Source organism: Bombus huntii, chromosome 11, assembly GCF_024542735.1.
Source record: "Bombus huntii isolate Logan2020A chromosome 11, iyBomHunt1.1, whole genome shotgun sequence".
NCBI lineage: Eukaryota > Metazoa > Arthropoda > Insecta > Hymenoptera > Apidae > Bombus > Bombus huntii.
The window spans coordinates 3,106,167-3,122,508 of record NC_066248.1 but is presented as its reverse complement, the minus strand read 5'-3'; the positions used below and the strand labels follow the sequence as shown (position 1 = coordinate 3,122,508).

General features: G+C 45.0%; 1 protein-coding gene across 5 annotated transcripts in view; it reads right to left on the bottom strand.

The window, feature by feature from the left end:
- Positions 1 to 16,342, bottom strand: part of LOC126870971 (klarsicht protein) — a 118,454-nt gene that overhangs the window by 14,852 nt on the left and 87,260 nt on the right. For all 5 annotated transcript variants that reach the window (XM_050629232.1, XM_050629233.1, XM_050629231.1 and 2 more), the window contains exons 17-19: positions 12,104 to 12,285; positions 5,512 to 5,675; positions 2,655 to 2,856 (exon numbers count right to left, since the gene is read on the bottom strand). In XM_050629232.1, the coding sequence (XP_050485189.1) occupies positions 2,655 to 2,856; positions 5,512 to 5,675; positions 12,104 to 12,285 (548 nt within the window). The remainder of the gene's footprint in view (positions 1 to 2,654; positions 2,857 to 5,511; positions 5,676 to 12,103; positions 12,286 to 16,342) is intronic.

Here is a 16,342-nt window from a genome sequence, read left to right as displayed (position 1 = left end):
ATCCCCACGAGTGTCGTAGATCGACGAAGCCGAGCGGATTGCTCCGTCTTGACGCGACTTTGAATATTCGCCCGGAAACGGAGTTCATTGGCGGAACAACGACTGCAAGAGTACCGTTAAAACGTTTGCTATAGAGAAACTTGGGGGTTGCTGCCTGGAACGAGGCTCCTTCTTGCTTTTCTTGGGGTAAAAATATCGCGTCGCGAGCCATACGTCTTCCGGACAGGCGAAATAAGCGCGGGGACAATTGCAAGTTGAAAAGGTAACAGCTCGTTTCGCCTTGCTTTTTTCTCGCAGTGGCTGTTGTAGTATTCTTTTATTATTTCTTTTTTTTTTTTTTTAAGAGGGTGGTTGTTATCTTTTTTCTTTTTCTTCAAGATTTAGTAACGTAAAGATGGAAAAATGCCAATCGGATGGTTTGGAATTTATCGGATGATAAATAATCGTCGTTCCAATTTGTTGAAGAGAAGGGTGAAAAATTGATGGAGATCTTAAAGTGCAGGGACAGAACCAAAATCTAATTGCGGCACTGTATCGAACACAGTATATTTGCCGTCTCATTTGCCATCGTAGTACATTTGAATGTCGAAAACAAGTTCACAACGACTTGGTTAATAAACCCAAATTGTCGAAGAAGAAGTGGGATACGGTCTATAAATAGTGGTAGTTTCCGAAAGGTGGCGCGAGAAGGGGAAAGACGGGGGTGAGATTAGAAGGGTACGTTTGACAGATGACACTTGTCGATATCGTGTTTCGGTTAAACGCCATCGCATCCCCCTATTTCCACCATATCCGTCTTACATTTGCATATAGAGTAAATCTCTTGGCAAGGTCTTGGCCTCGCGTTTGCCTCCATGCTTTTATGGACTTAAGGAGAAAAGTAGCTCGAGGTGAAGCAGGTGGCAGGTTTGTTATCACGGTTTCCGATTGGCCTGGCCCCGTGTTCCGCTTGTCAGAGAAACGTGCCGCCCGCCACGCGATATTTCCACGTCGACGTTCCTCATTTTTTTCCCTCGCCGCTACGCGATTAGAATAACTGGTTTCGCACGATTGCTCGACTTACTGTGCGGCGCCTAACGTTCGATTCTCGTTCTGTTTCCTCGTTTCTGCTGCTAATTACTCGGTCGAACGGAAAATGTAGAGATTCGAGTAATTGGAACTCGTAATCGAAAGATAATGTTTAGCCAGTTAATCGTATCATTCTTTGACCATAAAATAAACGAAGAAAATAGAATTCACGATGGAAAAAAAATGTTGCGCATACAAAAAAAAAAATCGCAGCCTGAAACGGGTAGTTTTTCGATCCCTTTGAGAGAAGACCCTTCATCGTGAGATTTTACTTGGAGGAAAAACAGAGAGTCGAGGAAAAGGTTTCTTCTTTTTGCGGAGCAGAAGACGAACCAATAAACATGATTCGCCTTATAATCTCGCCTTCCTTAGGAGAGCCATATCCCCAAAGTTCTTCCGCTCAGGCAATCTACGCGGGGAAATGGTTTTATGCACACAAGTGATACCCACGGGAACCGTTACCCCGTCCAACGACGTTGAATAATTGCTACCAGCTATCCAACCGATTGAAAATCAAGGATACCGTGGGAATATCGTCCAAACGATTTATCAATGATTTCGTTGTTTCCGCAATCGTCGATAAATGGCAATCGCAATATCCATAGTCAAACATTAAAAACAGAAAAGAGAATTGGAACAATACTTAAGACAACTCGGCGTTCTTTTGGTCACTTTCGATTCAATCGTGTTTCTCTGTCGCTAACGAATCCTCCAAGCGTTTTAAATTCTTCAATTTCTTGAAGTCTAGGCAATTCTCGTCCATAAATTTTCTTCGGATGGGAGGAGAGGTCGAAAGAGTAATAGCCGTCATAAGCAGCGAAACAAAGAAGAAGAGACACGATAGAAATAGGAAAAGGATAAAGGACCGAGGCTGGACTGGCAGATGGCCATTATATCCAAGCGCGGATCGGTCGCTGCAAATCGGTCGACGCGCACTTAGTATCGTCCGCCTTTTCTTCTCTTCTTTAGCCGTTTCAATGCCTCTAATCGTCACACGTACAGGCGTACACGTACGTACGGCAATAGAATCCGAACGATATTCGATCCGATCGCGCATCGATGTATCGTACAATAAGACACGATTTTCCAGTCGAATGGAGGATGACTTTCGTCGACACACGCGTTGCGGATGAACGCGCCTTATCGCGTTCTTTGCGTGTAACGTTTCCCAGTTTTTCTATCGTAGCAGCAAAATTTGCGTGAACGTTATCTTTTAAAAATCTACCTTACATTATTATTCACGCGTGGAACATAGAGAAATGATATAAAGCGCGTGGAACTTCTAACAAGAACGCGTTAGCGTAGGACGTAGCATAGACCCAGATGTTCGTGAAATAAAAACGTTACGATATACGAGCATTGCCCGTTTTAGCGAAATCACTTCCGACACTCTTCACGCGGCACTGAAAAACTTTATTGTCCAACCATTTTCCACCATTACTAGCCTCGCTCGTTTCGCTAACCTTCACAACGCTCCATCGAACGATACGAATGGTATTTTAAAAATGGGCATTCACTTTCTTGAGAACGTAAAACGATTCTCCGTATTCGTAAAAATCAAGGATACGTGTAACACCTGATCTTACCTGACAATTCATGTCTTGCTTCTCGGACAGCAATCTGGCGACGTGACGAACAGACGAAGCAACCTCTGAAGTAGCTCCTGCTTGTAGGGCCACGTCCAAAACTGCCAGGGTATCCTTATCCCTCCGTAACACGCACTGAAGCTCCGTCAAACGTATGCTGAACTGCTGGACGGCTTGCAGGGCGCACAATTGTTGATTACCCCTGCAAAATACCGTTTAGAGAAGATTATCATCGATGGGCATATTGGAGGTAATAGATTTGATAAAGCAACCTACTTGGGCTCCGGACTCTGAATTCTTATATTGGGTTGGCAACTAAGTGATCGCGGATTTTGTCAATACCACCTAATGATAAAATCCGCGATCATTTAATTGCTAACGCAATGCATCTGCGATTTCTAACGGGGACGAACGTAACGGGAATCTGGCGAAATTCGAAGAGGGAAATTGTAAAAGGAACGGTGCGCTGATCGTTTGAGGTTTGCTTGAATATTTCTAAGATTTATAGTTGAATTTGAAGGATTTATATGGCGAATATCGTATCGAGTTTCGAGCTGTCGCGTTTCATTAGACATTTAAAGCTAATACTATGCAGCTTAATGAACCATATCCGACGAAATTAACGGAGTCACTGGGGAAGGGAAGGAGCGGCAGACGTGAGGCAAAAGTAAGGGGAGAGACACAGAGACAATTGGTTCGAATTAAGGTAATCAATGCGTGCTAATTTACCAAACTAATATTTCACGAAATATAACTCGCAAATATTAATAAACGCGTAAACAAATATTCCACGGAAAAGTATCACGAGAAAAGAGAACGTTCATTTTTTCGTTCCAATCGCTTTCTAAGCATGAAAGAATTGTAAATATCTTCCAGTTCTCCTAGATCTACCGAACCAACTGAAAATCCGAATCTATTCCCGGACGTGTTCCTTTTCTGGATGCGATCTATCCGCGACGTTCGATAAACAGACGGCTGTTCCAGGTTCTCGGAATCGGTGAAAGCGAGCTACGAAATTGAATGGAAAAATCGCGAGTCGGGTCAACACAATAAAAAGTGGAACGAGGGCAAAGCCTCTTGGCAAACAGTAAGACGTCAAATTATTAGCGGATCTCCCCGATGGCGGTATCGGCAAATAGAAACACTTTAGGTCAATCCTAGCGCCCTAGGCTCGCACGAATGAAACCAGGAAGACTGGTTTTTCGTCTGCTTCCCGCATTGGCGTGTGATTGAAAAAATTCCTTCCACTTCTCGGAAGGATAGCCGCACTGAATAGAAACGAGACCGAAATTCGTAAGTATTCGATCAGTCTGCGATAACTTACGATTTTAACTTGCGTTTGGCGAAATTACTTGACCTACCTATAGAGTAATACACTCAGCTCTACAGGATCCCAACAAAATATCGATTTTACTAGATTTTTAGCGCGTCGCAAAACGAAAAGACGCCTAAACATTTTTCCAACGTTTCGAATTTTATAATCTTGAACTTGCTTTAAACTGCATACGTATTTGCAAGAGTTTCGGTGCTTCATTTGCAGAATTTGTTGCATATTCAAAATGTTGAAAAACGACGACGGATACAACGTGAAAGATGGCACGGCTATGTTGGAAAAATGAAGCGTCGAGTAGCATTGGTCGTTTTGTACGTTGCAGAGAGTGGCGTGCGCTCGTGCAAAGAATAGAAATTCCTGGGGAGCTTGCGAGGGATAGAATTGACCTCTGTAAAAGCCCAGTGGGTCACTGGTAAACCCTTTTGCATGGGTCAGACCCCTATCAGACGGGGGAATCAAGTGCTCATACGGCAATTAAAACGCGAGTTGAGCGGCCGCGACGTGCCTTTCGCTTGGAACACGTATCAATTTCAAGGTCCGTGATTTGCTTGACCTGCCCGAGAAACGCCCCTACGTTTACAGCCGTACCATCATTTTCGTCTAATCTAATATTTGCTTGTACAGGAATTTCACGATAGTTACGTGTATGATTCTGCGATAAATTTTAACAACGCGAAAAAGAAAAACGTTTAAACCGCAGCAACAAATTTCTAGAGAAAAGAGATAGCGCATATATCGTAAAATATTTTACGAGATAAATAAGCAAGTTAAAATATTTTTCCCACCAAGCTTCAACGGATTTTTAAATTCTACAGCTTTATATATCCGAAACGTTAAAAATCGCCGAGACAACTATAAAGTTGTTGGCGTTAAACGCGTCTATTTTCCTAAAATTGTTCGTAATAGTATATTATAGAAGACTTTAAACGGATGGTTTAGGAACGACGGTTTAGAAACGTCGAAGATTAAACCGACGATCCCAGCTAAAACTAGTAATCCTTTGACACGGGTCAAAATCCCAAAGATTCGAGCCCTCGTTGCCGGTACCTATGGTGTCTATGGTTCCCGCTGTGTTTGCTTTCGAGGCTTCATTGCCTCTCATAATATTTGCCCAACGTCACACGCCGGCCAGCGAACGGTCAGTCAATGATCCTAAACCAGCTATTCCACGCGCTTCGAAACTCGATAACCTCGTACCCTCTCCGAGGGAAAAGCAAGTCTCCTCGACAAGCAGGAAGACGTCGAGCAATTGTAAATGTCGTTAAACGCCTAATCGGCCGTTTCATGCCACCACCTAGTTCGTCTTGTCGGAGGATTCTTCTTTTACGATACGAAAATGAATAGCAGAGAAACTATCCATCGAATTTTTCAGACTCTAACTTTCACGCTTCCCTGAAATTACTTTTCGATTATTCCCAATTTTTTCGCAAGTTTCTCTAATTTTTGAGACCCGTTCAATGATTTTCCCCACTAACGTTCGTGCGTAACTCTCGCTCGAATAAATAACTATTATCCGATACTCACTTTTGAAAGATTTCATCCCAAACGCGATACAAATCGGCCACGCCATCCTTCAGCGCCGTGAAGATCAACGAGCTAGAATTACCAACATCGGTGATCAGTCTGTGACTCTGGACGTTCAACGCCAGCATCGCCGCCTTACGATCCCTCAATGCAGTCAGTTCAGCCTGCAACATTAAATATACATTTTTAGTGGTTGCCTTCTTCCACTAACTCGAACGAATTGCTCCGTTCTTCGCGATTACGACGTAGGGGTTGGCTTTGGGGTTGCGGGTGATGTATAAACTGGTCACAGTAGCAGACCAAAGAAAACTAACTGTACATCTCGCAGCGAGAACAAAGGGTCCATTCTCATTCCCATAGAGAATCATTGCAAGTATTTCTATTACGATACACGTGAGCATCGCTACATGCGATATATTACATATATTCGTAATTTTACATTTACTCAAATATTTATATTTTTCTCTCTTTCTCCCTTCAACTTCAAAAGGGATGTCAGCCAAATAAACTAAGTCCAGCTTCGTGTACGTAACTCGTCCGGAACTCTACTTCGCGAAGGTTATTCGTTCGATACCGAGGACGCGAGATCGGACATTAAGAGCGAAATAAGCAAAGATACGTTTATCAGGAAGAACATAACCGAACTATAAGGGTTGTAAGAGCGCAAGGTAGACACGATGGAGTAACCACGTCACGTTGTCACGTCTCCGTCGTCCTACTGCAGGAGGCGACCGACGAGGGCCGCATAAATAAACCCAGCTTTACGACGGCGACGCAGCCCGTAACAGAACGAAAACGAGAGCCCCTCCGCTTTCTCCGCTTCGTCCACCCACCCTCTCTCTCTCTCTCTCTCTCTCTCTCTCTCTCTCTCTCGCTCTCTTTGCCAACCCACAGCGTGTCATTTCTCTCGCGTGACGAGCGGCAGAGTTCGGCAGAGACGCTCGTAAAACCTGCTCTTCTTGCGGTCATCCAGCGTCTCGCGTCTCCTTCTCCGCGTTTCCTTTCCACCTTCGTGTACCATCGAGTAATTTCTGTCCTCGAAACGACGGAGTTTACTACTGTTTCCTACTTGCATTCGTATCGTACGCCGATCTCCTTCGGAATTCCCTGGAATCAGAGAGCTCAGACTCCTCTGCTTCTTTCGGGTTGCCTGGCGGAAATTGAAAGTTTGCCACTTGGACGAGGGGGGAGAGAGAAATTGATTCTCAAAGCTGATTTTTAGAAATTGCTTCTGGGTAACGCTATCGCCGCGATGGACTCGCGTTGCGGAGAATTATCGTTTTGGTAAATTCAATGCGTCGAAGGAATCAAGTCTGAGCTCGTTAAGTCCACTGTGACCATAGCCTAAGTTTCAAGCCTGGAAAAATGTTCGTTTCGAGGGAATAGAATAAAGCAGATAGGAACAGTATCCGTCAGACACAAATAGATACATAGGTATACGTAAAGACGCGCGGTCTGCGTGTGGACGTCTGGATCTACTTGCACTGCCGGCTACACGTATTAGGACATCTACCGACCATTTACTTTCGGCCATTTGATTCTTTTATACCAAAAGTATATTTTCAGTAAAATACACAGCGGTACGAGCGACAAATGGGGCGGTAGATACGGACGTATGGCTGGAACTTTGGTTTCGTTCAAGATTCTCCATCGCCGTCCATCGATCAAAGGATCCCCTTGCTCAACTGCAACGTGTAAGGACCGTAGAACGACATGGTGTCACCGATAGCCTTTGACGTGGAGATTAGCTTCGTATCACGCGTTCGATTTGTTACGGTCAACGTCGTTTATTGTTGCTATTCGTTTCGTGCTTATAAACTTCCGACTTTATAGTCTAATACATATTGCATGTACGGCACCTTTTATCTGCATTCTTTTAAAAAAGATGCGGAGGAACGAATCGATATTCTCGAGAGCTGCGCGGCTAATCGATGCAAATCCGTGCACGAGCAAACGTCGTCTACGTAGCAGCGATTCCAGGCACGCTATCGAAGAGGTCAGACGCGTGAAAAGCGGCGGTTCACGCTTGGCGTGCGTGAGTCCGTGCTGCCTTTCCGCAGAAACCCGCCAGACAGAGGAAAAGAGGCATAGGAAAAGAAAGGAGAAAGAAGAGGCGCGGTAGCACGCTGTCCGACAGCGGTCGCGACGAAAAGTGGCTGGCATTGATATTCCGAGCACATCGCGAACGCAGAAGCAGCAGCTTCGCGGCCGTTCCCCTCCGCGCGGTAACCACCCACCGCATTCGCCTGTTTCCCTCTGGGGCCCAGGTCCAGCCTCCGACAACCCTCTCCGATCCCTCGTTACAAGCTTTCCCTCCAGCCAACGTCCCTTTCCACCGTCGCCAACACGCAGACACGCACATTCCGATCTAATTCAATTTCCAATCAACAGCCAATCAATTGATTCGAATTTGGTATACAGAGCGGTCGACTGGCTGCCGCTGCGGCCTCTGCATGCCTATGAGGCTACCAGATTTCTCTGTCTCGTTCTCGCTCCCCTGTCTTTCTCTGTCTCGCGTTCTTTGGCACGAGGTGTCGTCTCTGTTTAAAGCCACGCGTGCCCCGTCCAACCGGGCAATTAGCTTTTTACCTGGCCTCGTAACGGCGCACTCTGACCGCGATACCGATGATCCAGGAGTAGCGACAGAAGAAAGAGGGGATTCAGAGGACTCTTGGTACTTCGGATTGAAGAAGGGGATTGAGAAAGAGTTTTAGAGAATGCTATAATCAGGATGGCGAGAAATCACGTTTCATGCGTATCGAGTTAACGAAATTCGTGCCGTTCGATATTGTGTACTTCGGAGCTGATCGAGGATGCGAGTCAATCCTCTCGACGCTGCGACGAGATCGGTTCTCGCGTTAAAAGCGAGAAATACGTAGATTATTGTACGTTATGTTTATAGAAAAATCGAATACACCTTCCATCGCGATATGATATCTGGAAGCAACGAACGATTAAAGAGACGCGTAAATAGACAACTGGATAAAACTCGAATTTTCTACGGTCTCGAGATACGAGATAGGACTCGCTAAGCAACGCGATTGGTCGCAAGTAGCGACGTTAAACGTACGAAGCGACGTGCTCGAATGCTCGTCGACGAACCCGGTTCCATCGGTGACCGCTGCTTTTTCCCGCCGCCGCTACAGTATTTTAATTGCAGCGTGTCACGAGAGAAGGCGGGATTTTTAAAAAAAGGAGGCCGCCACCGGTCGACGCGACGCAAGAAAAAGCAGCGCGCGGCGTTCGAACGCGATCGAACCGAATAAAGGCACGGCAAAAGCCACTCGAAATAGCTCGTATCGACTTTACGGCTGGCTAACGAGCTTCCACGCCGTGAAAGCCTTTCGCGATTAACCTCGCGGTCCTCACGGACTCGTCGAATCTGTATACGTTGCTCGTTTACGATCTTAAGCTGCTTGAAAGTTCGTTACCCGTGCACGCGCGCGGAATTCCAACCGAAGATTGCGAACGATCGAACCAAGTCGTTGTCGAAGTTTTTAGTATGTCTGGGGCGTGGCTTTTATAGACACTTCATCGAATCGAATTGATTTTCTCGCGCGATGTGGTGGGACGACGATGGGTTAGGTCAAGGAAGAGCGAGCCTCTCGCAAGCCAAACCGATCAACTCCAATTTTTCTCGATTTCTCAGAATATGTCCATCCCGATACAAACTGAGTAACTGAAAATTTAGATTTCAAATGACAGATCCACCAAAATCCTACAAAATCCCCCAAACCTGCGCCTGGAACGATTACTCGATCGTTTGTTTCGTCGTAACTGGCCTACGAACGTCGATACATACGCGAAAGGAGAAAACGCATGGAACGCACACGACGAGCAAATGTAACGAAAAATATTCACGGTATGGAGCACTCGTTCTAAGCTTGGAACGAACGTCTTCTTATCTGTCTCTACGAAGATACGATTTAATCGTGAAATTGCAAAGGAACAGGGAAGAGAAATAGCGACTCTCGACCGAGACACACTGAACTATCGTACCAAGAACTCCGTCTGTCCGCGTTAAAAATGCCAGACGATTTGTAAGAGTCGAGACTTTTCTCACGGGGTAGACGAGATCGTCCACAGGCGGATCACGCAGTGGAAAGTGCGAACGATCGCTAATGAGCGGAATATCGAGACACGAGACGCGAGCCGTCGTGGAATTACGCAATAACGTTAATCAGCGGTCCGGCGTGTCGCGTACGATCCACAATAGCGTGGCACACAGGCTCGATTCAAGCCTGTTTACGAATGCGTAATACACGAGGAACATTCCATTCGGATTCGCGCGCCACGCCGCCGCTGCACACTCGCTCATTCCATCGCGCTTTCCGTCGTACGTCGTGCATGCGAAATATTCTGCTCGGCTCGGAGAGTCGTATCCGCGAACCAACGCGGCTAATCGATTCCTCGACTGGTTAACGTCGATTCGATTCCCGTCTCAACGAGAATCTGTCTGGCGAACGTGTCGATGCTTCCAACGTTTCCTTCCCCGCCCCCTTTTTATTTTTCAGTCCGTGTATCGTGCGACGTTTCGCGCTGAGAATGTTGCTTACACCGTATAAGTGCACCGAGCAGCACGTTTACGCAAATTCATATTTTCACCAAAGAGACGAGAAAGCTAGTCTACGAGTTGCTATGGAAAACATTTCCAAACGAGAATCAACCGATATAAAACCTTTAAAACCTTCTCACGCCGTTTTAACTCCGCTCAAAATCCAGCCAAAAAAAAAAAAAAAAAAAGTACTCTCGCCCGCAAAACCAGTATGTAACGCGAAGCCCCGCTTTCCACAGCGAGCTAATCCTCGAAGCGCGTGCTTCTCGAACCCCAGTGCACGGCTTACCTCAACGGCGCGTCAACCCTCTCTCGCTAGCCCTAAACCATCGACAGCCTTCGTCGCGTGCGAAACCTCGTGCACACGCTCGGCCCTGTCGTACATCGTCCGTCAGCTCGGTCTGCCACGTTCTAGCACGTGGGACGAAGCAGGCTCTCGAACTTGGACCCAGCGTTTCGTCGTAGCCGGTCGATCGAACCGTTGGATGAGGACCGGTTACGTGGAACGTGGCACGCGAAAACATGTAAAACAAGAAGCACGTGGGGAGAGGAGGGGAGGCGAGGTGAATGTCGGCGGCTAGACAGCCTCGCGCCTGCTGCATAATGCAGCACAGCGACGAGTTCACCCGGCAAATGTTGGACGCTAATACATCTTGATGATAGATAGGGAGCATGTGTTTGGTCTTCGCAATGAGGTTGGTAGGGATGTTAGGGATATTACGAGGAACAGGGGGACGAGGGGCGTGCAGCAGGCTACGAAGAGAGAGCAGGACGGTTTGCGAGCGAGAAAGGGAGAGGAGAAAAAGGGTGAAGAAGAAAAAGACGGGAAAAAGCGTAAGACCGGGGGAGGATCGAAGAAAGTTGAGGCGAAAATGAGAAGAAGAGCCCCTGGTGTAGCGGAGAATCGTGGAAAGTAAGCGAGACGAAGAGAGAAACAGGAAAGAGGAGGTGGAGACCAGGGTGTTCCAGAGGTTTCCAGAGAGGGGTTCACGGAGGGTAGAGGCAGGCTGGGGATGACTCTCGGGGGGTGGAACTCAGAGGGTTGGCCAGGTTCGTCGGCGTTCGCTCTGGCGAGTTGCGATGCCGGGCACGTCGCCGTCAGACGAGCGTACGTGCGACACGACTACGCTTTTACGCCACTCTCTGCCTCTATCCTTGCCTCCTGACTGGTCTCTCCCTCTCTTTATACTCCTCTTCCTCCGCGACCGCCATCCCCGGTTGTTCCGCGCTCCACCGTGCCCTACACCATCCCCCTTTTCCTCTTTTTCTTACTTCTATTTCGCCTACTTTCATCTCGAGCCCCTCCCCGTCACGGCTCTCTCCAACTTCTCGAGGATGTTTTTAATAATGCCCGAGCTTGTTCCGCTCTGGCGAACGGCTCGCGAATACTTTCCCAAATCGAATGTCGCGCGTTAAAACGAGGATCAACGAGATCCGATTTAAGAGACTTAGAAGAACTTCGAAGAAAACGCTTGGTACTGTTCGAAAGATGGCATATTTATTCAAACGTTGTCGAAAAATTGCTTTACGAACCGAACAACGTCTTTTGCTTGTATCTCTGGTTAGTTTTTGACTATATCGAAGCGGGAGAGGATTACGGAATATTCTTATCGTCGGTGTGTAATTTTATTTCAACGATATAGCGGAAAAATCGTGATTCTCGATATTTAACTTAACTTATGGGAAAGAATGATTTTGCGCCATCTATAGTCGGCGTTTATTCAGAGAAGATACTATATCAGTCGGTATACGATTCATCTGTAAGATACCGACGAAGGGATTCAATTACCGACCAAGGCAATCTTATCGACGCTTGGTACATCTGTATTAGACACGAACCGGGAGGAACAGCGTTACCGGATCTCGCGATTTAAAAGCATAATTTATATCGAGATCTTTCAAACACTGTTATTACGCATCTCACAGCAAAAGTGATACCGTGAGAAATATAGTTAGAAATACCTCGCGTATAATATCCCATAACGTTACTGCCGATATTATTATACGGTTGCAGCAATAGAAATGCAAAGTTCTTACCGTGATTCGATTAATTCGCTCGTCCAGTACGTGAGGTTGCTCCAGAGTGATCTCGTACGAGAAGAGTCTATCGTGTGCTGCTTTGAATTCCGTACGTAGAGCTATTAACTCACGATGAAGCGCACCGGCCATTTGCGTTTCCTCCATTCTAGCTGTCAGGGACTCCCACTTTTCCAATACACCTGAAATATAAGAAATATTTGTAAAAATCACAATCGAAAAAATGTTAAAAAATTAAAGTAAAAAAAAGAAAAGAAAAGAATAGTCTCAATAAAAGAACCTGTATCGCAAGGGAAATGTAAAAAGTACATAAGTTTGAAAAACCTAAGAATAACTGTAGAACGAAAAGTTATATTTTAGAATATCAAGCAAGGTTTTATTACACTTCTTTTTCCATAAGAAACAGAGAGTTCTCAACGGAAACAGCTTAGGTAATTACACACAATAACTTCCTTTTGCGTGACGATCCTAACGTTACTCTATTATGTACGTCACTCGTTCCCAGGCATCGTCAACGTTATGTCAGAGAAGATAAGTCACATATTTAAGGTCAAGCAGCTTATATGTGCATGCATGAATATGCAGCAGCTCGCATGGCTTCGATGACCTGTTTCTTCGATACTTTCCTTCGATACTTTCTTCCTCGAGACAACGCTGCGCCCTTAAAAATATGTAGAAACGACTCCGATGGATGATTCAACTGGCCGATATCGTTTTGAACGGTGCGATCCGATTTAAGAACTTTCACTTTTGCGAGCCCACGAACCTTCCACTTATATTTCCATAAATCTCTGTCTAGAAGAGAGGAGAGCGTCGCTCTATATTTACGATATTTCGAATTTGCAATCCGAAGTTTGAAAATTTCAAGTTTCGAGGTGCGGAATTGTAAGATTTCGAGATCTGCAACGGTAAGTTTCAAGTCGAAACTCTCGATGGATACTATACGGCGTTGAAACGATACGAGGTAGAGTTAGAAAAATTAAAAAAAAAAAAAAAAGTTCTCGTGTTCGTTTTCTCCGGTAAGAATGGATTGAAAAATCGTAAAAATGTCCCGGCATTTATGCTTTCCCCGACATAACGGTAATCAGGGCATTTTCCACTCTCTATAACATCCGGAATGTTTTCCAGTCTAACGCGTGCCATTCGAGCGATTTCGAATGAAATAACAGTCAAGATAGATAATTATCGAACTAATTGCATACTTTCTTCTAGATAATTGCGTAGGTACGATTTTTGTATCGCCTCCGTGTGACACCACAGCAAGTAAAAAAAAAAAAAAAACGAATTCTTGGATTGTACCATTTCGCCATTGTATCGCGATCGCTTAGTTGCCAAGCCAATATCTACAGTTAAGAGACTTCGCTTGTGTCGAGATCAAAGCCAGATCGAGGAAGCCAGCAACTCGTCTAAGAAAATGTTACCGGATTAACATAAATAATAAGTAAATTCGATCGATAAAATAATTTATGGAATTAATTTCCAAAATGGACCGACTGAGTTCCAAAGCCACGCGCTGCAATAAATTCACATCAACGTGTAACGTAAGGATATTCCACAAGAGGAACAAAACAACGTTACGAATGAAAGTCAGTGGGATATAAAAGACGAGTGAAAAAGAAGCGTAAGACGTGGAAGATCGAGGTCGTGGAAATCGTAAGTTATTAACAACTTAACATCCAGATACGATTCCTTAATTACCGAGTTCTAATCAATTTTTGATGTCACTACGCACGACCTATCATAGCTCAGGTCATGCTTCGTTACACCGTGATCCTTGCTTTCGTTCGATTAAATACGAGTGTCTGTTGTCCGCGAAGTGTCTTTCTATAATACAAAAGTAATAAATTATTCGGTGAAAGCCGATCGAATTCCCCTTTCTGTTCAGCGTGGTAACCGTGACCGAGACACTCGAGTAATTACTGTCCCATAAAAAGAAGCAAGAATTGGAAGAAAGTGAATAGTAAAGGGGAAAGGAGCACGGTGTTAGGAATTACCGTAGACAATTCGCACAACAGGTGTGATCAACGATGATCGATGGCCTAACGACGGTTAACGAGCGACCGAACGAACGTTTTACGGACCACGGCCACCTAAACGTTAAAACAAGATTCAACGAGAAACAAAGTGTTTCGTAGTAACGAGAATTTCTCGAAACGAAAAGAAACCGAGCCGACATTAGAAGAAACAGCGAAGACCGATCGATTCGTCGAAAGTTAACGATTTTCGAAAGATTAATTGCCTGTTTCGCGAACAAAGTTGCGAACGCGTAAAATTATTCTGCGTGCGAACATGCGAATAAAACGCGTTACAACGCGCTAATCAGACTGTGGATATACAAAATATCTACAGTGCTCGAACGAGAAGTTTCTCTCTATGACCTCGATACCGTTTGATTTTTCTAGATACAATAATAACTGTTAGAAATAAAAATTTCAACGGTTATCCTGTGACGTAGCAACAGACTGCGATAGTATAGCGATAAGCGAATGAAAGAAGATTTAAAATCTATAGATAAGATATCTAAACACACATATATGATTATGATAATGGACAAATAGCATATAATTTCGAAGTCACGCTACACGTTACAGAAAGTTGGACATTTAAGAAAACACGAATCTACGTAAGTAGGATAAAAAAATTCAGCCAGAAGAAACCTAACAATTAGTCGGCAAAGTTCCAAGAGCGGAGCGTCTAATTCGCATAATCATCAACAATCCATGACGATGCCAATAAAAATAGCTCGAAGGCCTTTAGGTTTTTCAATGTACGTTCGCGGTATCGTACTACGATCCGCGTACACCACGGGTTCCTACCACGCCCGATAAAAACGTAATGCGATTTCTAGGCTACGAAGGAAAATCTCGAGCCGGCTTTTTCACGGTTTTCTCGGAAAAAACAACTTTCACTTTGTCACGGCTGGTTTACAAAAACAGCTACGCGGTGGACTACAGTTATCAAGTGAAATCTCGAATTCCGAGCGGTCATCAAAACGGGTCGAGAACTGCTATGTAACCTTTGAAAACGAAGAGAAAAAGTTTCCACTTTTTCAGCGTTTTATGAAATCGTCGCAATTAGTCCGTGAATTTTACGCGACAAATAGAAGAATATGCTACCCCCGAACATAAAGCACAGAATCTAAATTCACAAAAGAAAATGACACTGTCGTTAAAGCGACTTTCGTAGCCGCGATTTCTAGCTACGCGAGGCAAACCATCGATCATGTTCAGTCAGTAAATCAATCCATTGCATCGAACGACTAAACCGCTTAAAAATTCGGACAAAACGTAATTATTATTTTCATATTGCGCGATGCTCGCGGAACTATGGCATCGATCTCCATTAAATTTCTCATTCCCACGAGTGCGCTATAAAAAGTTTCGGATCTCGTTATAAAGAAATTTCGCGTGACCGACAATCAGCAGGATCCGTGTATCCTGTGTCACGGATATTATTATGGCAACAAGCTCGTTGACAAATGCTGAAAATGGCAGGAAGAGCGTGTCGGTGCGCGTGTGTGCGCTCGCACGAGGAGCAACGGGGGCGAGACGCTCGGGAAAACATTGTCGATGGAAAGCAATGAATTTCACACTGACCTACAGGAAATGACGGCGAATGTGCGGAATAATTGTGGCCTGCGTGGTATCGCGTATTACACGTAATATACGTGCCGCGTTATCACGGTCGAACGATTGCGTTCAGTAGAGCAGAAATCGGTGGACGAGCGTACGGTACGTCTTTCTTCCTGCGACCGTCTCCTCTCTTTTTTCTTTTCTTTTTTTCGATCGCCTTCGGACCGTCTTTGACAAAGTGGAACGTCAAATTTCGAAGAATCATCGACCAGAGTGCAATCTGCGTAATTTTCTGGCCGTTAGCTGGAATTAGCCTGAAGGAACGATCAGGATGGTCGAACGGATAGCCTTCGGCCAACGTTTCTAAAGGAAGCAATTAATCTTGAGAATCGAACGCTTGCCACATTAGTCCGACATTATTATTATTTCAGAGCCGTACGGCTGATAAGAGCGAACGAATTATCGCGGTAAATGTTCTGCCGCGGGTAAATCTTTCGACGCAGATGTAAATCTAAATGAAAAGTTGGATTTCTTAACTACGTGAATATGTAGCGACAGGTGAAACGCGACGAGTCACGTTTTCTGTTCTTTGCGTAGCTATTTTAACATTCGTAACGCTCTCCACTAGTTCCGTATTATTAAGACCGTGTTTTTATCGAGTTTTAGA